A 15777-nucleotide genomic window follows, 5' to 3' on the forward strand; every position below is an offset into this window, starting at 1 on the left:
TTATTGAATATATGAATTGCTTATTTCATTTTAGAAATAAATCCAATAAACTAAAAGATCCATGACTATTACATGAATACTTGAACTTTATGCAGAGACATAAAAGTGAATCAGGTTCGAGTAAATAGTTAAGAAGATCTATAGTATATGAATAAGGTTAAGTGCCTTATTCTGGTAACACTATCAGATGCGGCCTACTTTGTAGTTGTTACAAGAAGTTGTAAAGTGTTACAAACGAAGTGATCATAATTCGTACATGTCATGACATGAGAAGTGGGGGCGTCTTGTGCAATGAGTTTGTACAAGTCCAGACCACAAAATTAGTCACTCTTACTTTCTAATGCTGTTTACTGTTTAAGAGTGACTATTTCAAAGCGATGACCTAGGTAAGTTGACCTTAATCCTGAGCTAACTATGAACTTCTGTTTATTCAGGATTATTCTTATATTTTCATAAGCGAGGGTTGGCTCAACAGCGTCAGCTCAATAAATCTCCATTTTATGAGTAAGATCGGGTAGATAGATTGGGACATAGAGTGCAAGATGAAATTCACTTCTGCCCGCTTTCAGGGATAGTAGAGAGGTTGTTCCCTTAAATGCTGACTCCGGGTATTGAACAAGGGGCCCCACCCTCTTACTGGCTCGAGAGGGACTCGGTTTATTGATTGGATCACAAATTATTTGTTCATTAGAGGATCAGTAGAACTTAAGGAACAAGAGATAACCTCGGGGGTAAAACAACTATTTGACCCAATCGTTATTACAAACAACTTATGAAGGGTTAACTTACTAATCATGGTTATATCAAATGGACATAATATATCTACAGTGAAGAGAGTGCAACTCTGGGCTTTAATTTAGTGACCCAATAGTTAACGAATGGATGTGAATTCAGTGTAAAGAGTTTAGCCAATTAATCTCGTAACATTGAAGCCCATGATCTGTAGATCCACGAGGTCCTCGTACTAGCTCATAAATGGATTAGCCTTAGAGCAGCACGATAAGTTAAGTTGAAACATTCAAATTAGAATTAAGGGAATTATTAATTAATGTGATATAATTACGCATTTAATTTTGGAATTAAACGAAATTGGAGAATTAATTAATATTTAAATAGGGTTGTTTTTAAATATAGAAAAATAAACCAAAATATTTACAAGATATAGCAAAATTTTAGAACCATCAATGATAGACGCTGATAGACATTGATGGTTCTAAAATTTTGTTATATCTTGTATATATTTTAAAAAATTTTACCATTTGAAATAATTTTCCATTTAAATATGATTTAAATATTAAATTTATGAATAGAGATTCATGATAGTGGAATTACTGTCACATTAATTTAATATTTGATATTGAATTAATTAGAATTAATTAATTAATTATTATTAATTTTCTTAGAAAATTAATTTTGTAAAATTAATAAAGATTTTTGTTTTGAAAACAAAAATTGATTTTGGAAATCAATTGCAAAACAAAATTGAAAAGATAGAAAATAGAAAAAGTGGGATTTCTCCACTTTCCATTTTAAGTAGCTCAGACATTCTCCACCATTTTCATGAGTCAATCTTCCAAGCATGAGGTGCATTTCATGTAGCAATCCTCTTTGCATGATAGTCTTGCAATAAATGGAGAAGATTGGGTTGAGAATCAAGCATGCATCTTGATAGTTTTTGCTGAAAAGCTTGAGGTTGAAGAAGGTCTTCTTCCATGGTGATGCAGTAACTTCTTCTCTAAATTCTCTTGATCCAATCTTATTTTGAGTCTCATAACTTAATCTAAGGCACCAAAAGTATAGTAGGGAAGGCCTTGAGGTGGTTCATAAGCAGATTTGGTGGAGATTTGTAGCTGGAATCGAGATTCAAGTGGTTCTACAAAGGTATGTTATGAAACCCTCTTATTAGTTTATGAGCATGCTTACTTTAAAGCCAAAATTAATGAATTAGAATACTTATTGAACCGTTTTTCTTCCGCTGCGTCTAACTCTAACAATTGGTATCAGAGCATCATATAAGCATTCAATTTAGTTTAATTTTGGCTTGGTGGGTGTTTTTTATGAGATATGTGAAAATGATGCACTGATATGTTTTTTTTGAGATTTGGTATTTAAGTTTTCTTTGATTCCTTTGTTAAATGTGTAATTGGCTCTTGATTGGTGAGTTTCTAGCAATGCATGTTTGGTGACTAATATGAGTTTTAATTCAACTTTGACATTAGAATTCTCTTTGACTTAGTTGTTAAAATTGTAATGACTCTTGGTTGATGAGCTTTAATGCATGCTTGAGAGTTTGTAATTTTATTGGAGTCAATAGAGTTGAAGCTAGGTTGTAAATGAAGATTGAAACAGGCAAGCTCAGTTGGAAAAATTGGAAAAAAAGCTACTGTCAAGCAGCGCCGCGACGTTGTCCAGATAGCGTTGCAACACTGTTCTTCATGAACTCGAGGCGTTGCAACGCTGGGATGAAGCATTGCGACACTACTCATCTTAGCCCAGAAATGCGCACGTTTGTGAATTGGTTCGCGGGAGCAGTCCAGTTCGACCGATTCGGAGGTGTGAGTTCCGGTTCAACTTTTTTTTTTTTTACCAGATTACCCTCTTTTGAAGAATAGGAGGGTCGGTTCTTGTGGGTCGAGTCCGGTTCTGGTCGGCTCGAGCAGTTCAAAGGCTTCCTTAAGATGTTTTTCAATTATTTTTGTAATAATTTAATTTATTGCTTGCTTATGATGCCAAAGCTGATCTATATCAGTGTTGTTTAAATATTTTATGCATGTGATGTATGTTATATTTAAAGTAAACATGTATGTGCATATAGTATGCCATATAGATTTAAAATCTCAGCATAGGAAAGCATGTTTCATGCATTGATATACGTTATAAATTAGTTATAATATATAGTATGCATGATTGGGGTTTCATAAATTTAATATAATTGTTATATTAATGTATGAAATGCTTATATGAATGTTATAGCATGTCTATAGTTTTATAAAAGTTATAAAATGGGTTAGACATTTAAAATCTATAACAAAGATAAGATACATGCTCACTTAGGTTAAAAAAACAACTTGTTTTTAATAACTAAAATAGCGGTTACAAACTCAATCGGTCTATAATTCTATCTAAGACTAGGGGTACTTAAGTTGACGGTTTACGTAACACCTCCTACCTGGAGATTTTAGCTGAATTATTGAGCGTTGTTAACCCATTTTATGAGCTTGCATGAGTGATGTGAGGTAATAAAATGTTTTATCACTTAGACATCGTAGGTTAAAATCTAAATATAAATTTTATACTTGGATAAACCACATAGACTTGGGATGTTTTTTTAGACGAAATATACCTAAGTACAAAAGATACTTAAATAAATAGAACACTTCAGTGTGAGATTAATAGTATAAACGATATATTATTTTTAGCTCTCGTGTCCCTAAGAGTTCACATCTTGAGATCCATGCTCGGCTTCATGTCGCTTTTACCACGACTGTTCCATTCAGAAAGTGTTTTCATGGGTCAATATCAAGGTGAATAAGGGAAGTAGTTCATAGTAAGTGGGTGCAGGAAATGTGTCAACATATCGTATAGACTCTTACATTAGTTTGTACCGTGAGATTCCTATGTTGTACCTGCTGTCATTTTTAGGCGGCACTAGCTAGTCATTTTATGGCGATCCCCTCAGAGGGTTGTAATATAGGATTTGGAACAACCTAAACTTCATAAATGTATAGGGTTTTTTAGTTTCAGTTTGAACGTTATCTTTCTATTTGGGGGCATAATCATACCGTTATATTAAATATGAAAATGGAGGGTCATACTTACAAGATTTACTAAGTGTTAGTAAGTTTTTGACCGAAAATGGTAACTAAATGACTAAGGAATGAGAGTTATTTTGGATATAGTATTTGGTCTGTTGGGGTTGATGCCCTAAATGTCGTAGGGTCCTGTAGTTCGTAAACACTTGTATGAACAAACATTTTGTGATTTATAATATATGGTATTTTATTCACATTGTCTATGAAATATTTGATATTTTAGTTGCATTAACCACAAACCAATAAACTAATATCCATGATTATCGTTGTAAATTAAACATGTATGTGGAGACATACAAATGGATCGTGTTTAAGTGATAACCTAAACGGTTTGTAGTATATAGATAAGGCTGGGTACCTTATTCTTGTGACACTATGAGTATGGCCCGCTTTGTAGGTGTTACAAGTGTTGTAAAGTGCTATAAATGATCTGGTCATGATCATTCATGTATTAGACATGTGAGCGGGGATATTCTATACAAAGGAGTTTGTATAAGACCGGACCACAAAATGCTTAGTCTCGTTATATATCACTATTCATAATTGAGACTTTCATTTCACTAGGATGACCATAGGTAACATGACCTTAATCCTGAGTGAGTTGTGAACTCCTGCTTATAAGTGCGGTCCTTAGATCGTCGACTCAACAAGCCTACCATTTTGGGGATTTGTCTGATTGAGGAGCTGAGAACTTAGCAACACAAGATGGAATTCACTCCTTCTCCAAAGCAGGGGTAAGTAGATAAATTGTTCCCTTAAGGGCTGATTCCGGGTCTTGAACAATGTGGCGCCACACACCTCTCATGGCCGGAGATGAGTTTAGTCGTAGGACTATGATCCATTGTTCATTAGAGAAATCAATGGTAATTAAGAAGTTAGATGTAACTACAGGGAAAAAACGGTAATTTGGACTAGTTGTACTTATAAGCGATTTGTGAAGGGTCATCGTACTATTGGTTGGTTATATCTAATACACACAAAAATCTAACTGTAGTGCGTAGAGTGCAGTTGTCGGTCTTTAGTGGAGTGCCCGACAGTTAATGGATGATAGATAATGTTATTAAAGAGTTTAATCAATTATTCATGTATCGTTGGAGCTTCAAGCTATAGGTTCATAAGGTCCCCCTGGTAGCTTAATGGATTTAAGTTGAGAATCAGTTTTTGGGTTAATTTGAAATGTTCAAATTAATAAGAGAGAATTTGATTATATATGATATAATTAAATTAATTAAATTATATATGATATAATTGATTTAGTGTATTTGATACATTATTGTTTAACTGGAGGAACTAAATATTTGAATATGACTCAAATATATTTTTTATGAATTAGATTCATAGTTATTAAATTTAATATAAATATGATTTATATTAAATGTCATAAAATAGAGAAAATGAACTATGGTTTATATATTGTATATGATGTAATATTAAAAATATAGGTTATAAATATAATATAATAAGTTAGTTATCATATTTATTTATAATTTATTAATTATATGATAATTAACTTCTTTTTCTCCATAACCACCCTTAGCAGATAGTTACACAGTTTTATGGCAAATTGAGATAAATAAAAATTGTTTTATTTTTTCCAAAGCAAGATGAGATATCATATATACTATCAAGTTACTACACGATAGCTTCAAAGACTATACGATAGCCTTATTATCTAAACGATCGTGCAACTTGTCTATGCGATAGACTTCGTCGTCCACTCGATCGTCTTCCTCCTCAAACTCTAAATCTTCCCTCTAACCAAAATAAGCCAGGGCCCACCATTTCTGGATTCTCACACTGAGAATACCAAGGTAACCTAGTGGTAGTGTCCGATTGCTGCTTGTTGTTGTTCGAGGGTGTTCGAGATGTTTGTTGTGTTCGTGAACAAATTTGATCGAGGGATTTACTTGAAGAAGGGTTCTTCAAAGGTATAATCTCTTATCATTTGTTTTTATTTCAGAGGCATGTTGTAATTTAATTTTTGTGCATAATCTGTTTTGTGTGACTGTAAATATATGAGTTCATTCACAATGGGATTTGAACGGTCCGCTTCTGCTTAAAGGTCCTCTGTAAATGGAGTTTCTTCAATTGGTATCAGAGTCAGGTTGTGTTCTGATTTCCAAATTCCATTGCCGTATTGAATTTTGTTTACACTTTTGGTGGGTTTTAACTTTTTGCAATGCGTTTAAGTGTTAAATGTGTGTGGAAGTTGTTGATGGATGTTTCAGGATAGTTGTCTCTGTTTAATGCTTCCTATTTACTTTTAGAAAAATTAATTGTAAAGGCCCTTGTGTCTTTAGGCATAATAACTTGTAATCGAGTCTATATTCATTTGTGTTTTTTGAGTAGTTCATGAAGAAGCTTCATATGCAAAAAGTTTCAGTTCGCTTTGATGAAGAAAATGAAATGGTGGTCGCATCATGTAGCTCAAGTTAGACGATCGTTTAGATTTGGCCATGCGTTCATGTAGAAATATTCTAGTTGATCGTGTAGTATTTGCTAAACGACCGCATAGTTAATGCTACGCAATTGTGTAAAGAGTTTACTCGATTGTGTTGCGTTGGCTGCATGATTGCATAGACGATCGAGGGTAAACGATCGCATAGTATTTGACACTCGACACAAGGAATGCACGCTAAACGATCGTGTAGGCTATCATGCTCATCGCATAGTTAGTAGCTACACGATCGCATGGTATACGATACTTGGCGCTTGCTACTCGTTCGTGTAGTCTATCATGCTCATCGCATAGTCACCGGGCAACCACCCCCCTATGTGCTGATCGCTAGCGCATCCAGGGCCCCGGCGCCCAGCTCCGCTGGAGAGGCCTAACCTGATCTGAGAAGTGCTAATTCGGTTCGTCTCGACTTCATTCAAGAACGCCGCTTTCGGGAGTATATTTACACATTTTCTCATGATCATTTTTTAAATGGATCCATTTTGTTGGAAAATTCTGGTTATGACAAAAAATACAGACGATTGCATGTCATGCGTTACTCGAAGCGCACTGCACGATCGCGTGGACTTTCATGCTCATTGCATAGTCCTAAGCCAACGATCATTGCTAAACGATCGTTTACACTCGACGTGCGTTACTTGGCGATCAAAGGATTTGCTATACGATCAAGTGACAAGGCTTCAAGGTTGGCGGTTCAAGACCTGGTTCACCTATTCGAACCGATTAACTCAACTATTTTGTAATAGTTTAGCTTTTATTTTCGGTTTTGAGACAAGTTATCCCAGTCCATCAACTTTTATTAAATATGCATGTAATGTATATTTATTTTATATGCCATAATGTATGTCATATAGTATTAAAACCCACCATAGATTATGCATTTTTCATGCATCATCTTTATATTATAAGTGTTATAATATATTAGTATGCATGATTAAATTACATTAAAGCATGCTTATGCATCATATAATATAAGAGTTATAATATATGCATGTATTAAAGCATATCTATGCATCATTTATATTATAAGCGTTATAATATAAGGTTTTATGTTAGCATGGAATATATGCTTAGTTCTTTACTTGTTATATAAAAGTTATAAATTAGTAATGAATGAACATTGCATGAAGCATGACACTTAAGTTTATTTATAAAAGTTATAAATACCTTGTGAATGTCTAGCTTAGCAATGTGAATGATTTTAATTGTTTCATTCTTTATAAAAGTTATAATTAATGAAATTAGAATTGAAATAATAATAAAGAGTTGCGTGCACACCTTAGGCTTTAATCATGTTTTAAAAGTGTTTTAAAATTTGATTGAGATAGTCCTAAGGTCACGGTTCTAATGAGATTAGATACCTAAGTTTAATCTTTTAATTCAGTTTAATAGGATTACATTGACTAATAAAAGATTAAATATGTAACAAATGTATCTATAAGGGATCTTTTGGCTAAGGCTGGTTCTGGCTAGGCTGGGTACTTAAGTCGATGAAAACGTCGCACCCCTACCTAGGAACCTACTTGGAAATGTGAATTAGATAGATTTGTTACATGTATGCAAATTTGATGACAGTCTGTTAAAGTGTTTAATAAGACTTAAATCAAACTTGTTTAATCATCAAAAGTAAGTATTGTTTTTTAGAAAATTAAACAAATTACTTAGTTAAAATCAGTAGTCTGATTTTCTAAGTTAATGAATCCCTAGGCAGAACATTTAGTGGGAGGTAATTGGGGTATATGATACTTCACTTTACCTCTACATGTTTCTCCCTAAAAAGTTCACACCGTGAGATCTATCCTCGACCTCGAGGCACCTTGGGAGTGTCCCCCTACGGATGGCATTTAGGTAGGTCAGCACCAAGGTGAATGGAGAGAATGTTCATAGTAAGTGGGAGCGGGACGTGTGACAACATATCCCTCAGTCTCTCTCATTAAGTTGGATAAAGTTTTAGTGTATCGCCTTGTGGCACCCTGGGAGTGTCCCTCTAAAGGATAACTTTTTTGCATAACTATTTATTTTATCTCTAGCAATGGATAGGGTTGCTTTAGTCTCTTGTCCCAATTAGTTTTTCCCTAAGGTTGGCTCATTAGGGCAGAACTTTAGGGCCTAGAATAAGGGGTTACACTTGCACAAAATTATTAAGGATGTTAACAAATTCTGGACCGAATAATGGTGACTGTTAGATTCAGTTACAAGGAGTTGTTTCTGTCTAATGGTTGAGATTGACTCATTCCAGTGAAGGGGCACTTGATCACCATTCGGTGACTTTTGTCCTGCCTCACTAGAGCATCATTGCAAAATAGATGTCACTTAGGGTATAATAAAACTATTTTTGCTAAAACTTAATTAGTGTTAAGAATGGTTTAATGCAAGTAGACTCATTACGTTTGTTCACGTTTTCAACAATTTTAAATTATGGCTACCACTCTTTTACCACTACTTGCCGTTGATAAATTGACTAGCGAAAATTTCGCTAGTTGGAAGAATATGATTAATACGATTTTAATCATCGATGACTTAAGGTTCATCCTTATGGAGGAGTGTCCTTCTATTCCACCTCCTAACGCTGCTCGAAACGTTCGAGACGCGTACGAACGCTAGACACGGTAAACAAAAAGGCCCGAGCATATATTTTGGCCAGCCTTAACGACGTTTTAGCCAAGAAGCATGAGCCCATGATCACTGCACGCGAGATCATTGTAAACCCCGAACTCTAGGTTTCCTAGATAAGTATGTTTAGCCAAAGGAATATTATATTATATAATTACTAAGTAGCAATTCATGTTTGTTTATAGGAGTTATGATGGAAGGGAAGGAAAAACATATTAAATGAGAGGTGACGTGGCAGTTAACCCTTGAACTCTGAAGGCGGTGGAAAGTTTTTGGAAGAAGAACTTCAAAAGCATGGTTTCGACAATTGACATGAGCAAATTTAGTGAAATTGGTGCCATTCGAAAACAGAGAATCTAGTTTGCGAGGTTGTCTTTTTGGAGGAAGATTGCATAAGAAGAAGAACAAGAAGTGAAGAAAGTATAGAGGAGGCAGAATCTTAGGTTAATCAGAGCTCGAGGTGAAGATTGGAAGTTTTAGGCCAAACTACAAGGAATTTTTATCTGAAATTTTAAGGTAAGAAAGATAACCAATTCTAAACAAGTTTGTAGAAGAAAGTTTCTTGAAAAGAGCTATGGATTTTAAGTTATAAATTTTTAAAGTTATAATAGGGAATCGATGCATAAGCAAACAACTGCTTGGGATGAATAAACAACTAGTTCACCGTGGGAGTTATAGCAAGATATGGGGATGAGGATCTTGCTTATAGAGGAAATATCGCTGATCTCACTCTAGAGAATCTCGCCGATCTCACTCTAGAAGAAAATCTCGCTAGGAATTGGGCTGAGTATCGCTAGGATGAAAGTTTTCTAGGAAAAGCTTGATCTCGATATAGAGGATCTCGTTGGTTTCACTCTAGAGGATCTCGCAGGTATCGCTCTAGAGGATCTCGCTGGTATCACTCTAGAGGATCTCGCTGATATCGCTCTAGAGGATCTTGCTGACCTCGCTTATGGGCATCTCGCCAGTAAAGCTATCTTTGTTGATGAAAGTTCCTTTAATAAATGAATAAATTGACTAAGAATTCTAAGTAGTTTAACCGGGAATTATGTCCTTTCAAGTCAAGAAGAGCTAGGAGAGGTGTATAAACCATTAAGAGCTTGACGAGCGGTGAGTGACTAAGTGAATTAATGTCTCCAATACTTATACATATAAAATTAAGTAAGTTACAGTGACATTAGTGATGAATTTATACTTTCTCAAGCAACAAGTAGATGGAGAATAACTTAACGCATGTTCCCCGACTTGTATATGTGTAGCACAGGCCAAGGTATGTCATGTAGTCATTACAATAGTTAAGTTCTAATGTTAAAATATGCTTCCTAGAGGAAGGTTGTGAGAGAATGAGTTCTTGTGTAGATGGTAGGCAATAGAACTTAAGTTGATGATACAAAATACCCCGGTACCGAAGAACATTTGAGCAGGTATCTAACCAACTTGATACTGAAGGACATTTGAGAAGGTATCTTAGTAGCTCGATATTGAAGGATAGGTTTGAGAAGGTATCTGAGCGGAAGTACCTAAGGTATGACGGTACTTAGTATGGCCATGTACACGTAGGCAGTTCTGAATGAGAGGCCGAACTCAACTAGGGAATAATGATGTTTGATGATATCTAAGAATGGTTTAAAGCTACATTTAGAGACAATTGCTTGAAACCCTTATTAATATATTTTCATGTTTACAGTAATGTAATACATAATGTTATACGATTTTATAGTCACTTACTAGGCTTTAAGCTCACGAAATTTCGGTGTTTTCCCTTCTCAGGTAGCAATCAGATTCCTCCGGGTTGATCCTGCTGCTGCTTGCCACCTAAAGACTTGGCTTATTAAGAAGACTTAGGTTGATGATCTATTTATGTACACATGTTTTGAGAGGGACTAGGGCTTTATTAGAGATGTTTGGGCCCATCTGTGAATGTTTCTTTCTTTAGGTGTCATATGATGGCTGTGTGCATGTGTTTATATAATATTTTGTAGAATCTTAAGGAGGCATACCATATGCATACATTATTAATGTTTATTAGGTTGGCATTTAGATCAGAGGGCTAAGGTGGTAGGTGCTGGCAGCAGGGCTAGTAACTACCGCGGTCATATCCTCTTTTAGATTCAAAGGTTAATCTGGAAGGGGGTGTGACAAGCTGGTATCAGAGCATAAGGTTTTGGGAATGAGAGGGGAAGTTCATGCATAAGTCTAAGTCCCTAAGTACGAGTCCCTAACATGTGTACATTGTATTAGGGGAAATGCCGAGGCAACGTGGCAGACCGAGTAAGCAGATAGGTGGCAGGAATAGTGACTTTACCAATAGGGGCCTGGAGGTTAGAGAGAACCTACCGGGTGGGAAAAAGAAGGTGAATGATCTAGTTGGTCAGGAAATGATGTCTGAGGGAGAGTCTAGTATTCCCTAGGCAAGGGCAGATTCTCAGCTAGAAGATGTAGTTTTTGACAGGATAGTGCAGAGATTAGCAGCCAGTGTGGGCTCCATACGAGCCGACCTAGAGAAGAAATATGGTATTTAGAGATTTAAAGCCCTAGGGGCTGTAACATTTGAAGGTACAACAGACCCAGCTGAAGCCGAGTTATGACTGGATGTAGTTGAAAAATGTTTCAATGTTATGAGTTGTCCAGAGGACAGGAAAGTAGGGCTAGCCACCTTCCTATTACAGAAAGAAGAAGAGAAATGGTGGAAAGTGATATCCGCTAGACGAGCCAGTACAGATGCGATGTTATGGCTTGAGTTCAGGAAGGCCTTTGAAGACAAGGACTACCCTAGCTCATTCCAGATGTGAAAAGGGATGAATTTCTCAAAATAACGCAGGGAACGATGTCGGTGGCAGAGTACGGCAGAAATTTACAGAGTTATCGCAATACGCCCTACCGATTATTGCTGAGGAAAGAGATCGATGTAGGGAGTTTGAACAAGGTTTAAGGAAGGAAATTAGAACTCCGGTGACGTCTACGGCTAACTGGCTAGATTTTAACAAGTTAGTAGAAACAGCAACACGAGTTGAGCGAAGTTTGGCAGATGATGAGCAGTTGCCAAGAGGCAGTGAGGCAGTAGTAGGGCCTAGAGACAGAAGATCCCGACCTCCAGTTGCAACTCAGGCTAGTGGAAGCCAATTCAGGGGAACCAGTTGGCAGGGATCCTAGAAAAGAAAAACGAGACCCTTGGCTAGTGCAGCTAGTCGATCAGAGATGCCACAAGCTGGTGAGTCAGTAGCCAGCGCAAACAAGAGACTGACGTACCCTAGTTATGGCAAGAGGCATTTTGGGGCATGCTATAGTGGCAGAGGGGTATGTTTTCAATGTGGACAAACAGAGCATTTCAAGAGGGACTGTCCCCAGGTGAACAGGGATGTCTCGACAGCACAACAGCTAACCTCTCAGATAGTTAACCAACCAAAAAGTGGTGGAAATCGAGGCAAAGGGTCAAGTGGTGCCAAGCAGAAGAATATCGTAGGTCGACCCCAGCAGCAGGGGCGAGTGTACGCCGTGACACATCAGGAGGCAACGAAGTCTCTAGACGTTGTGACCGATAATGTTATATTATGTGGACAGTTTGCTTATGTTCTATTTTATCCTGGTGCCACACATTCATTTATATCTAGCAGGTATGCATCTAGTATAGATAGGTTGTTGAACCTATGCTTGAAGAGTTATTTATCTCTACCTCTTTGGGAGATGTGACAATGGTAGATAGATGTTATAATCATTGTGAGATACTGATCAATGATCAGAACTTCTATGTTGATTTACTTCTCTTAGAACTGTTGGAGTTTGATGCTATCCTGGGAATGGATTTTCAAGTAAGTATCGTGCTTCAGTAGACTGTTACAAGAAGAAGGTAGTACTTAGAAAATCAAATGCCAGGATGCAATGCTGACAGGAATCAAAAGATTTTCCGCAGGGAATCTGATATCGATAGTGAAAGCTCGAAAACTATTGAGTAAGGGATGTAAAGCCTATCTGGCTCATGTAGTGGTTGCTGAAGGGAAAAAGCTGAACCCAGAAGATGTCCCAGTGGTAAATGAGTTTCGGGATATATTCCCTGAAGAACTATTGAGATTACCACCCGACAGGGAGGTGGAGTTTACTATTGACTTAGTTCCAGGAACAACTCTTATATCGCAGGCACCGTATAGAATGGTGCCGACTGAGTTGAAAGAATTAAAGGTTTAGCTGCAAGAGTTAATTGACAAGGGATACATTCGACCTAGTATATCACTTTGGGGAGCTCCGGTATTGTTTGTGAGGAAGAAAGATGGTGCACTTAGATTATGTATCGACTAAAGGCATCTGAATAAGGTAACGATTAAGAACAAATATCCGTTACCACGCATTGATGATTTGTTTGTTTAGCTAAGAGGAGCCACAGTTTTTCAAAGATAGACCTGAGATCGGGTTATCATCAACTGAAAGTGAGGGAAGCTAACATTCTTAAAACCTCCTTTAGAACAAGATATGGACAATATGAATTTTTAGTAATGCCATTTGGATTAACAAATGCCCCTACGGTATTCATGGATCTTATGAACAGGATATTTCATCCCTACTTGGACCAATTCGTGATAGTATTCATTGATGATATACTGGTGTATTCTGGTAGTAGGGAGGATCATATAACCCACCTGAGGATAGTATTGAAGACGCTGCGAGGTAGGCAATTGTATGCTAAATTCAGTAAATGTGACTTTTGGTTAGATCGGATGGCATTTCTTGGGCACGTTGTTTCAGCAGATGGAATTAGTGTAAATGGCCAGAAGACAGAAGCAATAGTTAATTAGGAACAACCCACGACTGTTTCAGAGATACGCAGTTTCTTGGGTTTGGCAAGTTATTATCAGAGATTTGTGGAGGGTTTCTCTAAGATAGCTCTACCGTTGACGAACCTGACCAAGAAAGGCATGAGGTTTGAATGGTCGTCGGAGTGTGAGCATAGTTTTCAGAAGCTGAAACAGAGATTAGTATCAACACCAATGCTTACCTTGCCTGTTCCACGTAAGGAATTTGAGATTTATTGTGACGCATCCCGATAAGGATTGGGATGTGTGTTGATGCAGGATGGAAAGGTGGTTGCATATGTCTCTCATCAACTTAAGAAACATAAGAGCATATATCCTACACATGATCTGGAGTTGGCAGCAGTTGTTTTGGCTCTGAAGTTGTGGAGACATTACCTGTTCGGAGAGCTATGCAGAATATTTACAGATCACAAAAGCTTTAAATATATCTTTGATAAAAAAGAGTTGAATCTAAGACAGCGAAGATGGATTGAATTGATTAAAGATTATGACTGTTCCATCGAGTACCACCCTGGTAAGGCTAATGTTGTAGCAGATGCATTAAGTAGGAAATCCTCGGGACCCAAGGTCATTATTGGTTCAATAAGAGGAATGCTATTGCAGGAGTTTAAGAATTCTAGAACCGCCTTATCAGTAGAATCGTCAGGAGGAATGATAGCTACTTTTCAGATAAGGCCGACCTTAGTAGAAAACCTTAAGCAGGATCAGTTGGAAGACCCTGATCTTCAGAAGATTGGTGATGATGTAAGTAAGGGCATCAGGGTTGACTTTCAACTGGGAACAGATAGTGTACTAGAAAAGGAAGGGAGAATGTGTGTGCTTAACAAGCTACAGCTTAAACAAGCCATTCTAGAGGAAACGCATAGTTCCGCTTATGCCATGCATCCAGGTAGCACCAAGATGTATAGAACTTTGAAGAAGTCGTACTGGTGGCCTAGGATGAAGAGAGACATAGCAGAATATGTGGATCGATGTATAGTCTGTCAACAAGTAAAACCTGAGAGGCAAAGACCAGCAGGATTACTCAATCCACTTCCAGTGCCTGAGTGGAAGTGGGAGCATGTGACAATGGACTTTCTATTTGGATTGCCTAAGACACCCTCAGGATATGATGGCATTTGGGTAATAGTCGATAGACTAACCAAGACGGCCAAGTTTATACCAGTAAAAATTACTTTTATACTAGATCGTCTAGCTAAGATTTATGTGGATAGGATAATCAGTCAATTTAGAGCTCCAGTATCAATAGTGTCAGACCGGGACTTGAGGTTCACTTCAAAATTTTGGACTAGTTTACAGAAGGCTATGGGCATAAATTGCATTTTAGTATGGCTTTTCATCCACAAACAAATGGACAGTCGGAAAGAACTATACAGACATTGGAAGATATATTAAGAGCTTGTGTTGGGATTCACACATACCGATGATTGAATTTGCATACAACAATTGCTACCATTCTAGTATCGGAATGGCTCCCTATGAAGCATTGTACGACCGACCTTGCAGAACCCCAGTATGCTGGAACGAAGTTGGAGAACGACAATTGGGTCTAGAATTGGGTCAACCAACAACAAAGAATGTGAAACTTATCAGGGATTATCTTAAGGCCGCTCGCGATAGACAGAAGAGCTACGCCGATAAGCGAAGAAAAGAACTAGAATTTGAAGTCGAAGAACGGGTATTTCTTCGGCCATCCCCATGGAAAGGAATTCTCCGATTTGAGAGAAAAGGGAAGTTAAGTCCACGATATATCGAACCATATGAAATTATGGAACAGGTTGGTCTAGCAGCTTATTGATTGCAGTTGCCGATGGAGCTAGCTCGTATTCACGATGTATTTCATGTGTCGATGCTAAGGAAATATGTGCCTGATCCTATGCACATACTAGCAACACAACCGGTACAACTCAAAGAAGATTTATCTTACGAGAAAGAGGCCATCGAGATTTTGGACAGGAAAGATCAGGTACTCAGAAATAAGATGATTCCTTTGGTGAAGGTGCCATGGCGTAATCCTGGAATCGAGGAAGCTACCTAGGAACCTGAAGAGTAAATGAGAAAGAGATATCCTCAACTCTTCAAATGACAT

The 15777-nt window shown here is 37.3% G+C and overlaps 1 protein-coding gene across 1 annotated transcript; it reads left to right on the forward strand.

Annotated features, from left to right (window-relative positions):
• The first annotated feature begins 12081 nt into the window (after positions 1-12081).
• Positions 12082-15486, forward strand: LOC150032690 (uncharacterized). Its single transcript, XM_090306987.1, has 5 exons — positions 12082-12469; positions 12583-12692; positions 12757-13059; positions 13947-14692; positions 15150-15486. The coding sequence occupies exons 1-5, from the start codon at positions 12082-12084 to the stop codon at positions 15484-15486; spliced, it is 1884 nt and encodes a 627-aa protein (XP_090163113.1).
• The last annotated feature ends 291 nt before the right edge of the window (positions 15487-15777 follow it).

Source organism: Benincasa hispida, chromosome 11, assembly GCF_027475165.1.
Source record: "Benincasa hispida cultivar pf3 chromosome 11, pf3_genome.v1.1, whole genome shotgun sequence".
Taxonomy (NCBI): Eukaryota; Viridiplantae; Streptophyta; class Magnoliopsida; order Cucurbitales; family Cucurbitaceae; genus Benincasa; species Benincasa hispida.

What these genes read in the sequence shown, in the direction of transcription:
- LOC150032690 (XM_090306987.1), top strand. Translation starts at nt 12,082, where the DNA reads ATGCCACAAGCTGGTGAGTCAGTAGCCAGCGCAAACAAGAGACTGACG. An exon ending in TTATGTTCTATTTTATCCTG is followed by an intron (nt 12,470 to 12,582) that starts GTGCCACACATT and finishes TGACAATGGTAG; the next exon opens with ATAGATGTTATAATCATTGT. An exon ending in CAACAAGTAAAACCTGAGAG is followed by an intron (nt 14,693 to 15,149) that starts GCAAAGACCAGC and finishes CTACCATTCTAG; the next exon opens with TATCGGAATGGCTCCCTATG.